The sequence below is a fragment of the Ixodes scapularis genome, unplaced genomic scaffold, assembly GCF_016920785.2.
Source record: "Ixodes scapularis isolate PalLabHiFi unplaced genomic scaffold, ASM1692078v2 PGA_scaffold6__148_contigs__length_123643588, whole genome shotgun sequence".
In the NCBI taxonomy this organism is placed as follows: Eukaryota; Metazoa; Arthropoda; class Arachnida; order Ixodida; family Ixodidae; genus Ixodes; species Ixodes scapularis.
This window is the reverse complement of record NW_024609881.1, coordinates 39,464,919-39,485,238: the sequence shown is the minus strand read 5'-3', so window position 1 is coordinate 39,485,238 and position 20,320 is coordinate 39,464,919. Positions and strand designations below refer to the sequence as shown.

The 20,320-nt window shown below is 40.4% G+C and overlaps 1 protein-coding gene across 1 annotated transcript in view; it reads right to left on the bottom strand.

Moving 5' to 3' along the window:
* The window catches only part of LOC8041009 (MAM and LDL-receptor class A domain-containing protein 2), a 204,514-nt gene that overhangs the window by 147,652 nt on the left and 36,542 nt on the right, over nucleotides 1–20,320 (bottom strand). Inside the window, exons 11-15 of the mRNA XM_040210465.1 lie at nucleotides 16,114–16,149; nucleotides 15,431–15,568; nucleotides 9,671–9,806; nucleotides 4,451–4,565; nucleotides 2,530–2,611 (exon numbers count right to left, since the gene is read on the bottom strand). Coding sequence (XP_040066399.1) covers nucleotides 2,530–2,611; nucleotides 4,451–4,565; nucleotides 9,671–9,806; nucleotides 15,431–15,568; nucleotides 16,114–16,149 — 507 coding nt within the window. The remainder of the gene's footprint in view (nucleotides 1–2,529; nucleotides 2,612–4,450; nucleotides 4,566–9,670; nucleotides 9,807–15,430; nucleotides 15,569–16,113; nucleotides 16,150–20,320) is intronic.

The window sequence follows — 20,320 nt, the reverse complement described above, 5'->3', positions numbered from 1 at the left end:
CCGAACCCAGGATCCCTGTTTCCGCAGAGCGAGCTGCCGCTTCATGCGCGTCGTGCTGTATGTGCGCTTTAGCCCACTCGGGCTAAACCAGGGCGATAATGATACCTGGAGAAGAAGAACAAGCTGAAAAAAGGACAAAAACAAATCTCCAAACAAAGCTAGGTAACTAATGGGCGACAGAAAAAATCAACCTGGTCCTGGTATCGGACCAGGAATTACTCCAGCACCAGGCTAGTTTTTTTCAGTCGGGCACTAGTCACCTATTTGTGTTTGGAGATGCGTGTCCATCCTTTGTGCCCCTTGTTTCTCTCTCTCGAGGAACTAATATAATTATTCTGGTCCGGCTCGCTTCCACCTTGGTATTCATTGCATTTCCATAATGACAAAACATGTAGTCATTTTTTTTAAGTCTATTCAAAAGTTAGTTGCACAGCCCTCTATATACGTACGCATCGTTGGAGCTAGGGAACAAAGCTGTTCCATCTGCTTGACTGATCCCCAGCCCCCTTGCGGACATGTTTAGGAACATTACCAAAGTCGAGATACGTCTCACGGCGTAAATATCGAGCCATTTTGTTTAAGCATATTATTGTGCATAACTTTCATTTAAAGGCACTTATTTGTTTACACTTGTTTTCTTAGTGTCGATTCGCAACATACTACAATTTCGGTTCACAGAGTAGGGACATGTTTCTAGTCGTCCCTTACTAAAACAAATTCTCGCTACGTAAATATTGCGTTAAACATTTTTAGGGGACAGTCTATCTAGTGTATATGTATAAAAATCAGACTTTTAAAATTGATTCTCGAAAGCCAGTATCTCTCTAAATCCGTGTTTTGTTTTTCTCACTCCCTTTGTAAATGGAGATACCTATTTTGAAGTTATAATATAAGCTGTATCAGGTTTAAAAGCGCAAACAGTCAGGGACAATAGAAAATAATACAAACGACAGGGACGAGGCGCTACTCTCAACTGATTTGTTGTAAGGCCGTTCAACGCTAATATGGACAACTCATCTAGCGTTTACATTTCAAACAACGCCAACAGCGGCTCGCAGCCAACAACTGCACGCCGCTTTTAGAGTCAACAACGTTCTTGAAAAAAAAGCGAAAGAAACAGAGCGGGAGATTATAGAGGCTTTCTTTATTAAAAAGAAGAATGACAAGTGCATCAGCGCGCCATCTGTTAACCTCCTAAACAAAGAAGTGACTTACCTAGATGGGTGTCTGTACGGTGTTTTATTGGCTGTTGGCTTTGTTTGAAATGTAAACGGTAGATGACGTGTCCATATAAGCGTTGAACGGTCTTGCAATAAATCAGTTGAGAGTAGCGCGTTGTCCCTGTGGTTTGTGTTATTTTCTATTGTCCCTGTTTGTTTGCACTTTTAAACCCTAGCATACCATGGACCAACTAGCCCAAACCAAAGTATTAATAATATAAGTGACTTGACTTGCATAAAAAATAGCTCAGTGCGGCACATCTGGTAATGTGCAACAAGCATTTTTAGATGAACTTGCTACATGCGTTGCAAATTATTGAGCGGCTACACTCAAGTAGACTTTGTCGTTAGAAGTTCCTTTTTATTAGCTTTGCGCTTGGCTGATACATTTGTGTAACACGAATGTCTGGTAAACTTATGCAACCACTTTTTAACATCCTGGGACTGGTCTAATAAAATATTATTATTAAGATACATTTTTATAAATAGTGTATTGATTCTGTATATTAAATATAGTAAAATTGGCTCATTTTTGTAAAACTCTTGTCACTTGCCTTAGTTTATTGAGTGGAAAAAAGAACAGAAGAAATAAAAACTGAACATCGAATTGTCTGAAAACACATTTCGTGGAGATATATGTTCTTGTTAGTTTCTTAAAAGTTGTATTTTTAACAGGTCGTAATTTAGAAAAGGTACTGAATTAATGTTTACTTTGGATTACTTGTTCTAGATATATTCATACTACAGTAAAAACTGATGATTATAGCTATGCCTTCTGGTTGAGGCATCATTGTCAAAATGATCCAGTTTAGAAATATGAATATATTCGAGACTAAACAAACCGTGTATCGAAATTGGGGAACGTTGTCTATCTAAAGAGCCAAAGGCATTGAGGGTGTTGATGGTTGTGCATGTTTGTGTCTGAATTACAATAACAAAAAAAGGGACATTGAAGACATGCAGAAGAACGTCTGTGTCGTCTCTTTGTCTTCCGTGTGCATCCTTCGTTATTGTAACTGAGTAAGAAGCATTGAGGGGCTTCATATTTTCGGTCAATCGTTCCTTGATTCATTCCTGATCATAGGATGGTAAGGAATGCTTCTTTATTTAAATTGTAAATAAAACCCCAGTGGCAAATTTTATTGGTTCCCTTCTCCATTTTGTAACATATGTAAAAAATGTATCAAATATCTCCCTGAATTTATTGATCTAACTTGGGACATACAATATAGGTCGACTCTCAATCATGTCGCTTCTCTAAATGTGAACGGCAATTTGAGAATATAAATGAAGTTAATTTCAAACTTACCTGGTTCTGGACAGGATCCAGGAGTGATTTGCAGATCATCAAGGGCAAGCAAACCATTAAACATATAGCTTCTAACCGTGATCTGAAAATATATTTGTTCAAGCAATTAATAAGATTGAACTGGAGAATTTTTACTTCTGTCACAAATAAAGTCGTCTCCTGAGATGTTCCAGTGATCTAATATTCGCGTTTTTATAAAATCAGTGTTAGTAAACAGGTCTAATTTCTAGAAGTTATCAAATAAAAAACAAGCACACTCAAACTTACGTTTAATATATATTAGTGAATCGTTCAATTAAATACGACAAAACACTTACTAAGATAATGTTGTTTCTATATCCATAATTTTGAAGGAAATGTGAGTCCTACACACCCATTTAAAAACCTTAACTTTATGTGCTTACAAGACAGTTTCATTATTAAATTCAGATTTGTTTACTTTCCTGTGTTTCGGATATGTAATATACGGGTACCGTAAGTGCCTGCCTTGGTTTTGATCGCTTTCCCAAAGATATTTTTGAAGGTATTGGTCAAATAATTTTACATGCATATTAAACATACTTTATCAGCTGTACTTTAAGTGTTCTGTAATGAAACGATGTTATGCTGTATTATGCTAGTAATAATCTGATATTATCTATGACAAATGGTTGCCTACGTATTTGTACTTCCATGCATATTCTATTACCTCGAAAACTCCAGAAGACAGCTATACTTGCAGTTATACCAAGCTCACACAACTTTTTTTTTTTCACACGCAGCCACGAGCTGTCATTACATAAGTGTTGGACATTGTCATAATATCAAGTTGATTTTTTTCATTATGAAAAAGTAAACATTCAATCTTTTACCATATTGGCTGGCTAAAATACTGGATAAAGCTTCGACAGCTTAAAGACTTAAAAATTTTTAGTAAACCCAATAAAAGCAGACAATCCTATTGGGCATCGTGGGCGTTAAGTGAGCCATTTCTCGCCTCTAGGTGAGCCATGGCTTCGGCGTCCTTTGGCAGGTCATAAATTCCACGCTTTTAGAGATATCGGCGGACTGTTTTTAGGGAATTGTGTTTTTTCACCGGCACGATTCAGCCAATCATATTAACGTTTTTATTCAAAGAAATCACACACGAAATGAAACCTTGAGGTTACATTTTACGCTACTGACACTAAACGGCACAAGAGATGACGGCGTTAAGTAGGCAAAGTCGCAGTTCCCCCGAGCTGAATTTCGCCCCAACGTAAACATATGCAAATGAGCCTTTGACAGAAGTCACAACCTGTTCAGCTTTCTTCTTAATTGATGCCTGTTACATAATGCGGCATTATCTTTTAACACCGTTTTGTTAGCATGGATTGAAAGCGCGCTAGTTGGTAAGTTGAGCACTGCTGGAGGTGCGTACCTGCACGTGGGAAAGTCACATAGGAATATTCACCCGTAGATGAAGTCTCACAACTGGTTCATAGTCCCATCTGTCTCTACTCCGGTTCACATCAGGTCTGACCGCAGATGACGTTTCCATTCAGGGGAGTGAACCAAGCTCCACCAGAAATCTATCCTTATGGCGCTGGTTTTTATATTGCATTTGCTTTCACCGCCTAGACCAATCACGTACAAGATAAAGTGCACGATTTCAGCTTAAAGACTGTGAATGATTTGTTTCATGTAAAATTGCAAACGAGCAAACAAAATGATAACCGTGACAATGGACGTTTTGGCGCTATCAATTTTCCCTATCCGCACCAAGGGACAACTGAGGTCGTGCATAAAGTGAAACGGAGCAAAGCAACGTTTTTGGCAAGTGCTCAAGGCAGTGCATGTCTACTTAAAAAAATAAATAAAAAAGATTGTCCAACGCATTGCAAATTAGATAAACGTCAAGGAGTGAATAGCTACTTGTATGCTCTTGACGCTCGATACGTACCCTATCCCCTTTGGCTGGCATCTGCATTTGGAACAGGGTGTGGGCCCAATGATGGCTGACCGTGGTTAATGGTCGAAAGACCGGATGCAGTTTGACAGTGTCATAGATTGTGAGGCTGCGAAGAGATAAAATGAAGTATTAAAGAAAGCTCGCAGATCCGTAATCACAGGCAGTCTGATGAACAATGCGCACCGCATAAATTTACACCGAAAAAAGAAAAGTATAAAACACCCAAAAACGTTTGACATTTTCATTTAGTCTTATGATTTGTTTTCAATATATCTGGACATTTAAGGCGTCTAAATTATTTTTAAGCTGGTATTCTGACTACTTTTTATGCTACACGGAAACATACGACAGAAAGTACGGTTAATGACACAATCGCCGCTTTATTAAAATGTTTTAGCTTGCGGGAGAGCACTGGAGTATAAATTTACGTGGTCTATTGTGCACTTAAAATTCCTCAGTAAAGCTATGGTCCACATTGAAGTCTGAGTCAAACTAATAATATAGTGTATTTTAGGACCGTGGCCATTCTTATATTTAGCGACAAATTTTTTGCGAAAGTTTTCTTGAGTCGACCCTTTTCATCAGAGCTTAAACTAAGCATTTTCGGTCGAGCTAAATAATTCTTAATTCCAGAGATAAACGCACAGGTTTGCGGTTAAGAATATTACCTCAATAAACAAAAAACAACGCCACCTAGTATAATATGTTATAATGAATGAAGTAGCATTACCTTAACGTTATGATTTGTGCAATGTTGATCCTAGTGATCATAAATTATGCACTCCAAATATTTGAGTTAAAATCACTTATGTTCGACCGCAAAATCTACAATATACCAAATGAATGAATTTCCTAATGATGACTCATCCGAATAATACAAGTAAGTTAGCACGATTATTGTTCATAATATTAGCAATTCTAATCCCTTCCTTATCTGTGGTTTAAGAGTAACGTTTAGACAGATGTCCTGCGATTTTAAGAAAAACAGCATCAAAAATGCTAAAAAGGGCTTCACAAGGAGGCCATTTTAAGATACACAGGTGTAGTTGTGATACATATTTGTTTCGTCATTTCAATGCATTCTATTGAAACACATTTGCGTTTTGCCATTTAATTTCAGGTGTGTATGCATTGTATTACTTTGTTTGCATACAAACACATCTCTCGGATTGCTGCAATTTTAGTCATGATGTCTGCTTCATGGCTTTGAAACCCTTTGAGAGGATGGAGTGATATGCATCACATGTGAACAAATTTATTTCTGGAAACTCATCAGGGCATGGGCATTGACACAACGTAGAACGATCCTTCATCCGATATGCAACAAGTAACTGCAATGTAGCTTCAGGTTCATCTTTTAAACATTAATTTTCACGGATTTCAGTTATTAAAGTGAAAAGGGCGGCTCACACTTGCATCGAGCCCGACCGAGTACAACTACAACGGCCTGCGACCTTCCAGTTGCTATGGCAACGTTTGCTACGATTCCAACAAAACCGCTTTTCACCCCGTTTTGTTGTAGCCAACGCAGCTGTTGCCACAGCAGCCCGTATGTCGCAAGCAGTTGTATTCGCACGCGGTCGGGCTCATGCAAGTGTGTGAACCAACCACAACTCTAGCGCTATCTTAACTTTATGTCGACCCTTGCATATGTAGCTCAATTACTCTCCATGAGTGACTTTTACACGCTGAATTTTACGATTTTAGAGCGCACCTCTTAGGCTCCCGTTTCCGAGCTTCGCGGTGCAAGCGTCGCCGTCGGCGTAACCGCCCCGCTAAATTTAGCGGAAAACTGAATTGGCGTTGAGGTCATGTGACGATAATTTACTTGCTAAACCTAGCGAAGAAACTGAATTTGTTCACGGGTTACGTGGCACGAAGTCATGTGACACCAATTTGACCGCTAAATTTAGCAGGGAAACTTAATCGGTGTTTGGGTCACGTGACGTAATTTCCTCGCTAAATTTAAAGGGGGAAACTTGATCCGCTAATTTTAGCGGGGAAAGTTTCCAGCTAAGTTTAACCGGACGACGAGAGGAGGAGGAAGGAAGAGGAGGAGAGAAGGAGGAGGAGAAGGGATGATGAGCAGCAGAGGAGGTGAAGTTCAAAGGAGGAGGCGGTGTTGGAGAAAGGAAGGGGAGGCGCAGGAGAGCAGGAGCAGGGGGAGAGGAGGAGGCAGGGGAGGAGGAAGAGCAGAGTAGGAGGAGAAGGAAGGGAAGAGGGGATGGAGGTGGGAAGGTGCGGAGGAGCATGGGCATACCCTCCTTTCCGTACCCTCCCCTCCTCCTCCTCAAGATTCGCGGTCTAGTTACGCTTTAGAGATTTGTAAACATATTTCATCATAAAATGTGTCCTTCTGTGCAATAACTATACCCTATTGCAAGAGAAGAATGAATTAACGAATTAATCAGCTCGGTGCTCAACAGTACGCAAATTTACGCCATTAATTTTGTTGATTACGCCACTTGAGATAAACTATGTGTATTTAAATTTGTCATGTTAAATACTTTCAGTTCCAAAGCCTTGACAATTTCACATATCTAGGTGCCCGAAACATTACGCACATGGGGAAAAAATATGTAACGTAGGGATGCCGCTACGCTCCCCATTTTTCACGTTGGCCCCGGTTTGAGATTTTGAAACTCTTAATGCGAGGCCTGACGAAGATTTGATTAAAGTTAGATTATTACGCACATCCGCAGCAATTAAAAAAGAAGCTGACGCCACCTGCTGGGAAGGGGTACAACATCCACCGGGAGAATTGTCTACGTGAGGGAAATTTACGTCACGTAGTGGTAGTGGCGCGAAAATCAGAATGGAGGTAGGACCGTTCGCGGCTGTCGTCTGCTTATATCGCGTGATTCAAGGAGCGGCCAGTCTCTTTAAATCGACCGCTAAATTCGGTTTCTTAACCTATCGCGTTCTGAGTTTGCGCGGTGTTGGCCACCAGGTGGTGCATTTTTTTCTATAAAATTCGCAAAGATTCAGCTTACCTGAGGAAAAAGTAAAAAATAAAAAGGCTTAGCTTTTATGGAAACGCAGTGAAGCCACCGGTCTTCAAACCATAGGGCGCAAAATGGTTTGTAGACCAGTGGCTTCGCTGTGTTTCCATATGAGCTAAGCCTTTTTTCTTTTTTTTACTTGTTCCCCAGGTAAGCTCGCTCTTTGCGAATTTTATAAAACAATGCACCACCTGTGGCCAAAAGTGTACAAATCGGAACGCGATTGGTTAGGAAACCGATTTTGGCGGTCGATTTAAAAAAAAAAAAAAACCTGGCCGCTCCTTGATGTCACCCAGTAGTTATTGGTTCTCATAAGCAACATGGGTTTACGTTGTTTTTTTAGATTAACCAAATATTATTTTTCAGCGGTGAGGCTAAAATATAAGGAAAGAATAGAGACGTAAAATCAGCTCAGGTTGGAGCGATTGTCTCCTTTAAATAAATAAAGAAAAACAGAAATGTGTCCCGACGAAATTTGTTGGAAAACCCACTGGCTGGGTCATGCTATAAAGATTACAAAAAGTTTCAGCGTAAGAGAATCTATAAATGAATACTGGTAAACTGTTTGCTTTGATCGTTAATAAAAACAATATCAGAGCCTTATGCACCTAAAAAACGCATGCTAATTTAAACATGATCACTCGCTTTAATAACTGCGATCACCGCGGCAATTAATGGGTACGGAACCAAAATATTAAGCATGTTAGAGACTAATTTACACGAGAACTCAATTTTAGCAATTAACCTACAACATGCAGAAATATGGTTATGCTAATAAATCAAAAAAATCAATACTTAGCAAAAACAATATAGGCTACCTGCTTCGTTCTGCATGAGTTTAATTTCTCACAAACAGATATTCATATGATCTCAAGTAATTATGTGCAAGCTTACTGTGAGTACAATTTCTTCAACCAAAACGCACATTTTCCTGAACAAATTTATTCCAGATTTTTGCTGACATTTGTTGCCGAAGTGTTTGGTTCGTACTTTCACTTCACGGTATTCAGATCATGGTAAGAATCACGATTTCACTTTATAACTAAAAAAAGGTCCCTGTAGATATGTAATATTACGTATCTTGCGTGTTTATAACAATGGCCACCTGGTCGCACGCAGCCCGCCAGAACGCTTGGATTATTTATCTTTGAGAAAGGGTTAAGGTGTAGCTTGTTCACTTTATTATTTCTTCTAAGGGAGGCGGGGGATATCGCGGTCAAAAGTAACTTGGGCCTTAAAATTAATGCACACGGCGGCATGCGGTCACCAATCTATTAAGACCTTTAGTGCTTTCTTCAAACGTAAATTCGGTGACGAGAATCAATATGCATTCCAAACAGCTAATCTGAAGCTTTATTTGCCTTTTCTCTACCTTCCCAAGGAGGGTGCTTACTTGTTTTACAATAGCCCGCTACCCTACGAAAGCCCTTGTTGAAATTTCATAGCTTATACCTTTTGAAATTTAGCTTTCCTAAAAGAAACCAGAAGTCAGGTGTCCGTAAGTTGCGCAGAGCTGGCAAAAAAAAAAACGATTTCAATGTATATTCTTTTATTGGGCCACTCTTGTGCGCCGACTAGAATCTTTTCCCTATCCAGAAACGCACTTCTCTTTCACATCAAGCACTGACTTGTCCCTGCAATGCAAGGACCTTATGTGTTTTCTTGTGCTGAACGACTACACCAACATTCTTTAGCCCGCAAAGTTTATACCATATTTTCTTACCAACGCGCCCCCTATAGGTCGTTCGAGTCACCAATTGCTTCACATTCAAATGTTGCTTAATCATAAAAGATTTGGGTTTGGTTTCAAATTGTTCCAAATTTTGAATTATACTGTACATAATGTTTTCACCAAGATTTTAATTTGTGCGATTTATCAATGCAACCGAAGGAAGGCACTGGGCCCTTTTTCCCGAAACGTCATTACAAGTTAGCTCACACAGTGGCGCCAGGCGTGCGACAGCGTCACTACCAGTGCGTCTCACAATTCATTCCAACGAGCGCGAAGTGAGCGGTCGACGACACCGTGAATGACGCATTACATCATTCGTGGAACTTGTCTTATTGGGACAAAACTGTTATAAAGATGAACTTCACAAAATATTGCCAACAGTGCGAAGGTCTGCCGAATCAACTTCAAACATAGAATATTGCCGCCAAACCTCAGGTCTCACGAGAGTCTCCGGCATTCACAATATCAAGTACTTACAATCCTCGTGTGTTGGGTAGAGTCCAATGCCAAATAGAAAAGCAAAAGTTGTCGCGAACTTTCTCAGGAATCACGGGGCTTTGTAGGTCGGCTTGCGCATTTTTCTTTCCTCGGGAGTCGACATAAATAAAGCGTCCTGTAAAAAGAAGAATATAAAAGAACATAACACTTTTTAAAACGATAAATCTCAGAAGACTTTTACGTTTAATTTATATTCTGCTGTCAAGCATTCAAATTGGTTATGTAATAATTTTGTGTTAGTAGCCCTTGTTCACAATTTTTATCTAGCGGAAATTTGCAAAATTGTTCAAGATATACAACAGTGTATTAAGATGCTCCGTGACTTTTTCAAAATGAAGCATTTATCAATACGCATTGCACAAGGATCTGTCGGAAGACTACAACACAAAATTTCTTGAATAGTTCGGCCCCGGAATTCGGTGTTTCCCAGAATCGTCAGGTATCATGGCTGCGTAAGACCATAGGAACATGTTCGTTCGACAGCAGAGAAACAGCTAGGTGTTTCTTAAGCCGGCCAAGGAACTGAAAAATCAATTGCAGCGGTGTCAGAACGTGCAATCCGAAGTATCTTGAAGTACTTTGAAAAACTAACTTTGCTCTGTGCCTGGCGGATATTCTATTGTCTCTGTAAATATAAAAGACTCGATTCGAACGAAGTTGTGAGGGTGTCTGAAGATTTTGCTTTTCAAATAAAAAAGTCAAATACTTCACTAAATGCAGAAATTTTGTTAATAGGATTGTCCGGTCAAATTTTATATTCGAGAGAACAATTTAATACCGTTGTTATTGCCTTGAGACGCATCGTACGTGCAATATCTGAATTTTATGTGCCCCCTCTGCGTGAGTAATTGAATTTATACTGCTCCGATCGCATTCTAGTATAAACGCTGCTTTCGTTGGCAGCATTGAAGCTCTGATGTCACAAAACACAAAGCGAGCATTTCTGTCTCGTCTTCTGCCTACGAGTGAACGCCTCAGCGCGCTTCGTTTTTGTTGTTGTGCTCGACATGTTTCGTGGTTGGGTGCCGCAACCACCGGGCAGTAAATGCGAGCCAAGATATAACGTTCTACTCTTTTCTACGAGACGTACAGTACCGAGCAAAGTGGATTGTCGCCGTGCGAGGGACTAGTTTTCCACCAAAATCGATATCCCGTTTGTGGAGGAATCATCTCGCAGAAGACAGCTACGAGCTGAGCTCTGAGCGGACGGAAGGCTCGTAAGCTGAGCTGCGATGTTGTGCTAACGGTATTAAACTACGTCCATCCACTCCTCGCTTAGATCGGATGAATCAATTTGATTATGCAGCGAAACCGAAACCAACAGGTAGGCCATCTGGAAACAATACCAAAAGTTGTATATTAAACGCGTCCAGCCCGATTCTGTTTTGACCCGCCTGTGAAAATGGAGCGTGACTACGATTCACCAAGTTCGTCCAAGTCAAGGGACGACATGCATTTCAGCGATCCGCCGTTTGCCTTCGACAAGCGGACATCGCCCCTCAGGGAACGACCCGCAGCCTCATCACCGCTCCAGCGGATCCGCCGACATGTGTACCCCAATGCCGCTTCAAAGGCGAAATCTGCATTCTTTGATTTGCAAGCGCCCCACGTTCGATCGGTGGCCGCCGCAATTGTGTTTGCGCGAAACGGCATACGTTTGCTCGACGCTTATGGCTGTTTGCGAGTAATATCCTGCTAAGAGGCGTGACTATTTTTTTGCACATGCTGGGGAACTGCATTAAAAGAACCGTATTTCAGTAGAGTACAGCCTAGGAGACTTTATAATTCGCAACAAAATGCAAGACGTCCATTGACCAACGCTTGTTATCCCGGCCATCCGACAAACCTTTGCGTTTTGTGACGTCGCGCAGCACCTACGGATGTCAGCCATTGGCACTAGCGACACTCGGGGAGCAGTTTCGTCTCTACGCTCATGAAAGGTTTAATTAACAACGGGAGATCATATATCAAAATAAAAATGACGTTTGTCTACATTAAGAGATCCCCGATGTAACGTGCGCAAAAACTTAAGTGTTTCCGGTTTTGACCGGACAATTCCTTTAAATTGGAGAGTTTGCTTGGCAGTTTTTATATTGGCTGCCTTTTTTTTTGCCTTCTGGTATTAAACTCAAATTTGAAAGATATAAGCTAAGACGTTTGAGTTGTAAATGAGAAAAACTTATCAGCTAGTATGAGGTACAATCTTCACTTGAAAATAATAATAAATGTAGAGTTTTAGATGTAACTCACAGTCGCGATATGAAACACTCCGTTACATATTGGATGAAACAGGTGAATATGTAATAGCGTCTCTTTTCTTGGCATCAGCGTAGCAGAGGTAGGAGCGAAAGTTGATTTAAAAAATAAATATATAAAATACAGTTTTTAATTGTTTTTTTACAGTCACGCAGCGCAAACTGTTAAGGCGAATTCGAGGCCGATGTCACATGTTTTAAATAAAAAAAAAATACGCTCTTTATGATTCTTCTTTATGTATAAGACTAATACGGCGCATTGAAGGAAGTCAAATCTTGATCTTTACTCTTATTATTATTATGTCAACACAAGCCTGCGCTGCTCAACTTTATATCTCGTTTTAAAGAAACATGATCCTACCTTTTTGCGAAAGTTAATCGACTATTGTCATGTATATGATTGATACAAAGATGAAAAATAAATTAGGCTCGAATTTTTAAACCTCGTCTTAACTATATATTTGTTTGTTTCCTTTTTTTTTTCATTATAAGCTACTTTGCTTGCAGAAAGAAGCACCGTATTCACATTTTCGAAACAAAAAGCCTGAAATTTACCTGTTCGAATAGCAACGTTGCAACACAAACTTCAACTATTGTTTTGACTTAACAAGTTCCGGTATAAAACAATTTCTACAAAATTCATTCACAACTTCAATTTATAGGTAAAGGGAAATACCATTTTCAACACCATAAATAAGCGAGATGCCATGATGTTTTTTGTTTATTCTTTTGTTTTGTTTATTTCCCCGGGAAGATATGTTAAGACTGTTAAGCATATCTTATTTCGAACATGCATCGATACATGTTGTAGAAGGGTGTCCTATGCGCCTCTGAGAGCTCAGACAGGATCATATCCATGCAAGAATGCTCTCTTCTTCATTACTGAAAAATATCGGTGCAGTCTGAATTGTAATTATATACATGCTAAAACCTATTTTATAATTTTAATTTATGTAGACATATAAAGTCATTCTGAAGGAAAGGGTATAGCATGGCACATTGCCTGCATTTATAAGAAAACCTTTGTGTAGTAAATCACTTTACAATGCGAAGCGATTGCACCCTTTTTCCTAAAATAATTCATTATGCTCCTAGTATTGAGCACTCGAAGACGTTTCTTAGAGTATTATTTTTTTCTGTCACTTGTGACAAGATATTGGCATTTAATAAAAAATGTTCAACAAGTTCTAATTTATGCTTGCATTCATAATTTAAAAGTCTTTAAAATTGGTATCGCCACAGTATTGTTTGTAACACAAAAGACACGTTTGGTTTACGAACTGTAAGCGATTTGTGTTTGTTCATGAAATTAATATTCAGCATTTGATATGGTTTACAAAAACAAAACTTGAGCACTAAGGGTCAACTAAAATGCACATCCTAAGGAGTTTTTATTTGTACAGTCGCACGCTATTTACTTGCACCTCTTTTATTTTCGAGTCGACGTGCTTGAAATAAAATTGTGTAATTTAGTCATTTAAATTACAATATATTTTAATATGTAGTATCGAGTCAGCAGACAGAAAGGCTTAACTTAAGTTTGAATCTATTGTATATATCGGAAGCGCTTTTCCGCCACATCGTTTCTTTTCTGTAAAGCAAAATGCAGCGTATTTGAATTCCATTTAAATACCCTAGTAATGGGGTATCCCAATAAGCATATGAGGTATGAAATCGTAAAATAACTTGCGTACAACTTACAAGTGATGTATGTATTTTGAAATGTATATAAGTTCTTAAATGCTATTTTACAAACACTTTAAAGTACTTTTTTCCGATGGGCTAAAGATTCAATGCCATATATAGTGGGTAGCATCTAGCCACCACAACTAAGGAAAGATTAAGCGCCACAGTAGGTCAGCTTATTTTAGGAACACGACTTATTCTATTCACCTGTTTTTGTTCTTTTTGCCTGCATGTAGACATACGCAAGAAAGTGGAATATACTTTAAACGTGCATTTATATGATTCTGTTGAAACACGTTAATTCATACTAAGTTCTGACTCTCAGATCAAGACGCATTTTTAAGAGGGCTCCAACCAGACCTCTACGGTATTCGTGCAAGTGGCCAAGCTACACGTAATCGATATTTTGACTAATGTTTCAATCAGGCGGACACATCACTAAGAAAGCAATGGGAAGAATAATCCAAATGATTTTGAAAACCATAGTTACTTGTAACGTTTCTAACGAGGAATCCTAAATCCTAGTTCCTGACAGCATGGCGGTCTGTCAAGATTAGTGGATCGAAAAGATTAATGGTTTCTATACACCAGCTCAACTCTCTGACGTCACGCCGATACGGAGGCACTCCTTTCGGTACTGTGCATGCGCAGACGCATCCTCTCACGCGAATCCCGTTTCAGGGCACGCGCAGTGCCCAGACACCAGGTGTGGGAAAAATCGGGCTTGCCTGTAAACAGCGCCTTGGTCTATACTTTGTTTCAGCTTAAGCAAAGAGATGAAGCGACGCCACGAGCTAAAGGGACAAATCCAGCAGCGTCAAAAGTACATGTCACCGACTCTTTTTTTATGTTTGGGTCAGCGATAACAGAGCGCGTACAGAAACATGTCGAACACCATAATGGTGCAACTTTGACTTTTTCTAATTGGTTTTCTAAGTTCGCAGCGTCGCTTGCGTGCGTACATAAGGTGAAACAAAGTATTATTCGGTGACGCTGATATAAGAAGATATGGTACAAAAGACCAAATTTCTAAACCAACAGAAAAATCTGCCGCCACGCACCCCTGAGTAATGGGAAATTTCAAATAACTGTCACTTTTTAGTAACGGCCATTTGAGTTTCTTTTAGAGCGCAGCTCTTAGTCGCCCGTTTCCGAATGGAGCACCGTCGCCGTCGGCGTAACCGCGAGCGTTGCATTACTAGACTTCGCAGTTTTCCCGATAAATTTAGTGGGGAAGCTGAATTGGTGTCGAGGACATGCGACGTCAATTGCCCGCTAAATTTAGTAGCAAAACTTAACCCGCTAAATTTCGAGGGGAACTTTTGGATTAATTTCCCGCTAAACATAGCAGGAACATCTTCCCTAAACTTCCCGCTAAATGGGAGGCCAGAAGGAACGGAGGAAGGGAATGTACTGAGGTGGAAGAAGGGAATACCCTCCCCTCCGTACCCTCCCCTCCTCCTCCTGAGGAGCTGCGCTCTAATTTCGCATTACAAAGAATTATAAACATCTTCACTCTTTAAGTGATCACTCAATAAAGTAAATAATTTTTAACAAAGAATGATTATAAATGTAATCGATTACATTTCTTTTTCAAGTAGCGCGTACAAGCCTGCTGCGGGGCTAAAATAAAAGTGTCACGTCTGCATCGGAAATTTCGTAGAATGTCCAGTCGATTCCGAATGAGATAATATTCATGGGGATGGGCTGGGCTGTCAATCGGACCTCTACAAAACGTGTTACGCGTCTTGAGCAGCATCAAGAAAAGAATAGAGCGCGCTTCCTGAGGTTCACTCACCTCTGAATGCACGAAGAGTATGGTCTGACTTTGGAAAAGCTGGAACTTGGTTGGCAGGGTCGTTCATCTTGAACGGAACGACGCCTACTGTGGCATTCCAACCACAGAAGGTTCCATTCTCGAAGTCGCAAGAGAGTGCTGAGAGATCCACAAAAATAAAACAAATACAAACACATGGCTTTAGTTACCCCCTGACTCCGATAGGCCTCAAATAATAAGGATGATTTGTGCAATATGAAACAAAATGCTCCGGCGAGCCAAGTGTGCCAAAGTAGGCTATGTAATATAAGCACTGGGAGCACTTGATTAAATCTAGCTAGGCAAGTATTGAGATAGCGTAAAACAATATTGTCCAATATTTTATTGTATAGGCTAATTATTAGCGTAAATGAACAACTGTGTCTACTAGAGTATTTAAGTGACCGAGAGTGGTATATTACTGACATAATTTAAACAAAAAGAAAAACAAAAACTACTCTGAATGATTATACACAAGCGCTTTGCATTAAAATATATACATATATATATATAGAGAGAGAGAGAGAATATAAATTAATATATATATATATAAATATATATATATATATATATATATATATATATATATATATATATATATATATATATATATATATATATATATATACAGAGAGAGAGAGAGAGATATCTTGGGCTCAACTTACAACTTTCGCCGGTGGGTGTAGTGGAGGGTCCACCACCTGAAATGAATTTAGCGCAGCTTGTCTAACGATGTTTAAAGATTACACACTGGGCATACCTTGGCTGGACTGCTGATCAAAAAATTTAGTAAGAGTTTGAACTGTTTTTATTTCTGATAATTATACTGCTGAGGTTGCCAAGTTATTTTTAGAGTGTAGATTAAATGCGACCCAAAATATTGATTCTGACAATGGTAAGGTTCCAAACCTGAATGATATGTTGACAGATTGTTAAATTTGACAGTTATTTAAAGAATCACAGTCGTAAATATTTGCGAGAATACTTTCCTAATTTTTGTTCACATTGATCTTAGCGGTAATATTCAGGTAAAAAATAATTCCAAGAGTTTTATTTTGCTCAGGTTATTCTAGATAGCCGAAAAATAATTGAGCTCTTAATAGGGCATTTTTTTTACAATATTCATTATACCTTAATCTGTCTTTTACCCGAACGCTGTTATTTTTTTTTAGTTGTTTGTATGCGGAGATGTCGTGTTTTCAGCCCGATTGACGATTTACCAAACCATCTAGAATAGCCGCGAAGAAAAATGAGTACTTATCTGGTTTCTGTGATTGTCTCTTTATGGTCATATCTCAATCAAGGAACCCCAAACGTTACACAGAAATGCAACTGATACGCGTCAAAATTCTCTATTAAAAACGGCATAAAAGATCGCAAAACGCACTGTGCTCCTACGTTTCGTCCCAAAATTCAGAAGGCGCCTTAGGAAGCACGACAGTCAATCACGTTATAACGCGTCCAGCCAGGCAAGAGTGTCGATCAACAGCGATTTGATTTTCGTACGTCTACGACACGTGCTGGGGAAGCGATCCCTCGCGCTTGACTCTAGAACGTCCGATGGCGGACCGAGGTTTCTCAGCCTTTCGTAAGCGTTTATCTCGTTTTCAATAAGAAAAGTTCTTGGCGTACTAGATTAATTTTAAATACTGTTTCTACTATTTAGATGTCGTAGATTAATTTATATTGTCACTATATTGCCACTGTTGTGCCTCTATATGAAGAGCTGGCACGTTGTCGACTCCCACGGAACATGGCTGCTATTATAAATCCGGCCCTCAATCACGTGTGCAAATCACGTGTGCAGTCACGTGTGCAAATTTTCGTAGAGTGTACATTCTTGTGCATAAAGATGCTTGGTTCATCGCTTTGGTGTTTTATGGCATTTGCTCAGCTTTATGTTAGAGCAATACTGAGAGCGGTGCTGAATTATTAACAATGTCTTGTAGGATACTCGAATTTTCGGACGCGAAAAAATATTACACTTTTAAAATTAGACTGTGTAAACCCAGAATTGATTGCACAAATGTTTAATAGGAGTTTGAGAAAGAAATCGTAGCCGTCAACTCAAGCCGTGGTGTTCTAGTCCTCTAATTCCAAAATAATTCCGTATCCTATTGCACTTCCTTATCTTTTTTTTCTCGTTTGCGTAATTCTTGCTACAGATTAGACTCGCCCCCCTTTACTAGGCTGTATATCTCGAAGGGAATCGATGTGGTCGCGGCACGTCAAAATGTTTCTGCTGACTCGCGTGAGCCTATGGACTCCTGCATCCGCGTTGGCGAGGAAACTGAAGTTCTTTAAGACGGTACGTTAAGGAGTGAAACTGCAAATTTGATATGAAGGCCCACTGTATTTTTTAGAGGTACCTTAGAGCGCAGTCGCTTCTTGAATTGTCTTGCAAATAGCATAAGTTCACCTCGTTTAACCGGCTGGGGTGATGCGTCTTTATGAAAACGATCTGCAAGCTGCGATTCATTCTGTAAGATTGCAAGCTGGTCTTATTCTCGTGAATTCCTTAATTTTATTAATACATTGTTTGCAACTATCGCCCACTCTTGTGGGAACATCGATGTTATTTTTAGACCAGTTAGAAGGGTCATTGTTCGGTTCTTTCTCGATGGGAGATGTTTAATGTGAAGGCTACCCTGCCGATATAATGATTCCAGATTTTATTGGATATTCTTACACATTCAGCCAGAATATCATATTTCTGAATGGGCGGGTGGCGCGTTCATCAAGATAGTTTGCATACGGGTGTAAAGGTGACTCTGCGGCGTGTGGAATACCACATTTGCTTAGATTATACTCGAAGTCTAGTAAATAAAAAAGGCGTTCCCTGTCGGAGATTACCATTCGCGTAAAGCCATGTCGCAGCACAAGATAGAATTTCACGAAGACTGTAAGGTGTGCTGCTGACCTACCGAGAACAACCTTTACTTTGAGCCCCTTTGCGAGGTTGCTATTGAATATATTAAAAAAACATTTTGTGATTTTGGACCAAGTCCCAAGTTGTCTAATCCCACAACGCAGACTGAGTTGTGGATATACCTCTTGTGGTCCTGTTTGCGCTAGATTTGGTGGAGTTTTGCTCAGCTGACGCATGCCGCGCCACGCGACATGTTTTCCAACATTGCTTCTTATAGGTGGCCACTAGTATTTCTGTGATACATTGTGTAATCACTAGTGCTGCATGAAATGACTTGCAGCGAGTGCGTCATGAAACAATTCCAGATTCTTTGCTTTTTTCTTCTGCAGTGCCAACCGCATACCATTGATGTGATGGTCCTCGGCAATGACAATCCAGATCACCTATTATCTGGTAGTCGACTTGTAAACGTAGCACCTAAAGCATCGAGAGCGAAGTTGGGCCACTGATGTAATTTTCGAGGAAATGGTATGCTTGCGAATTTGCGACATCATCTGATTGAGACGCTTGGACATTTAGCAGTGCATGTTGAAAAATGACGGCGGTGCCCTTTGAGTTTTTTAGAGCGCAGCTCTTAGGCGCCCGTTTCCGGCTTGAGCGGCGTCGCCGTCGACGTCGCCGTCAGCGTAACCACAGTGACGTTTCGGCATGGTGACTTTTCGGCACGGTGCCGAAACGTCCAACGTCGTGCCGAAACGTGCCGAAACGTCGAAACGTCACGTGACCCCCATTAGGGAGTCACGTGATCTCACGGTTACGCCGACGCCGCTAGGAGGGAGGAGTAGCAGGCAGGACGAGGTGAGGGGGAGGGAGGAGGGGTATACTCTCCTTTCAGTACCCTTCCCTCCTCTTCCTCAAGAGCTGCGCTCTAATTCTGCATTACGGGGAGTTTTAAACGGCTTTAATTTTTTTTAAATCGCAGCTTTTAGGCGTTCGTTTCCGGCTTGAGCGGCGTTTCCGTCGCCGTCGGCGTAACCGCGCGGTACAATATGGGAAGCTTCCCATAATGCACCGCGCAGGATCCTCATGACGTCACTCGCGATCACGTGTGCCGTCACGAGGGTCCCGCGCGGTGCATTATGGGACATTTCCCATGTTGCAACGCACGGGGAGGAGGACGAGGGGCAGTGAAGGAGGAGAAAAGAGTGAGGACGAGGCGGAGGGCAGGGGAGGAGGAAGGAGAAGGGATAAGGGGTTTACCCTCCTTTCAGTACCCTTCTGTCCTCCTCCTCCTCCTCAACAGCTTGGCTCTAATTCTGCGTTTTTGGGTGTTGTAACCCTCTTTCATTTGTTCTCAGGTAGTTCGTATCTCAATGCTAATTTTGCTATGATGAATATTTATAAACTACAGATGTTTTTGCTTTTAAGGTTCAGGTATCAGTTTTCGTATAAGATCACTACTGAATTAAATGCATTAATGTGCCAAATGGTGTGATCATAGCGAAATGCCTCCCATATATATACCGACGCAACTTTTCAAGCCCTCTTTATGACAGCTAGGCAGTCATGTTCGTATGAGTGATACCGACTTTCAGGCTCAGTGTATTCGGCCGGCAAAGGTAATGGGGCGTTTCGCGCAAGATTAGTACATTTTAAATTGTGTACAGCACCAAGTTCATCGCAGATTTATCCGTTCGAAAGGGTAAAGGAGCATCTAAAAAATAAGCGAAAGCAGAAGGTTTGAAGACTGGATGTTTTATGCCAGCAAATTGTGTGACCTCACTAGCACCCTATTGCCACATTGCGTCCTACGCCAGAAGTGTGTTCAATGGCGCAGTCCTGGCGGAGAAGATAAGTATTAATCGGCGAAAATAGAAAGCAAAACTTAGGAACTTTCAAGTTGTTTCAGCGAAGATGCTGCGGGAACTTTAGCGGGCAGAAGCAACTTCGCCAGAACTGGTATAATTCCATAGCTGATAATATGGCCGAGATTCGTATCTTCA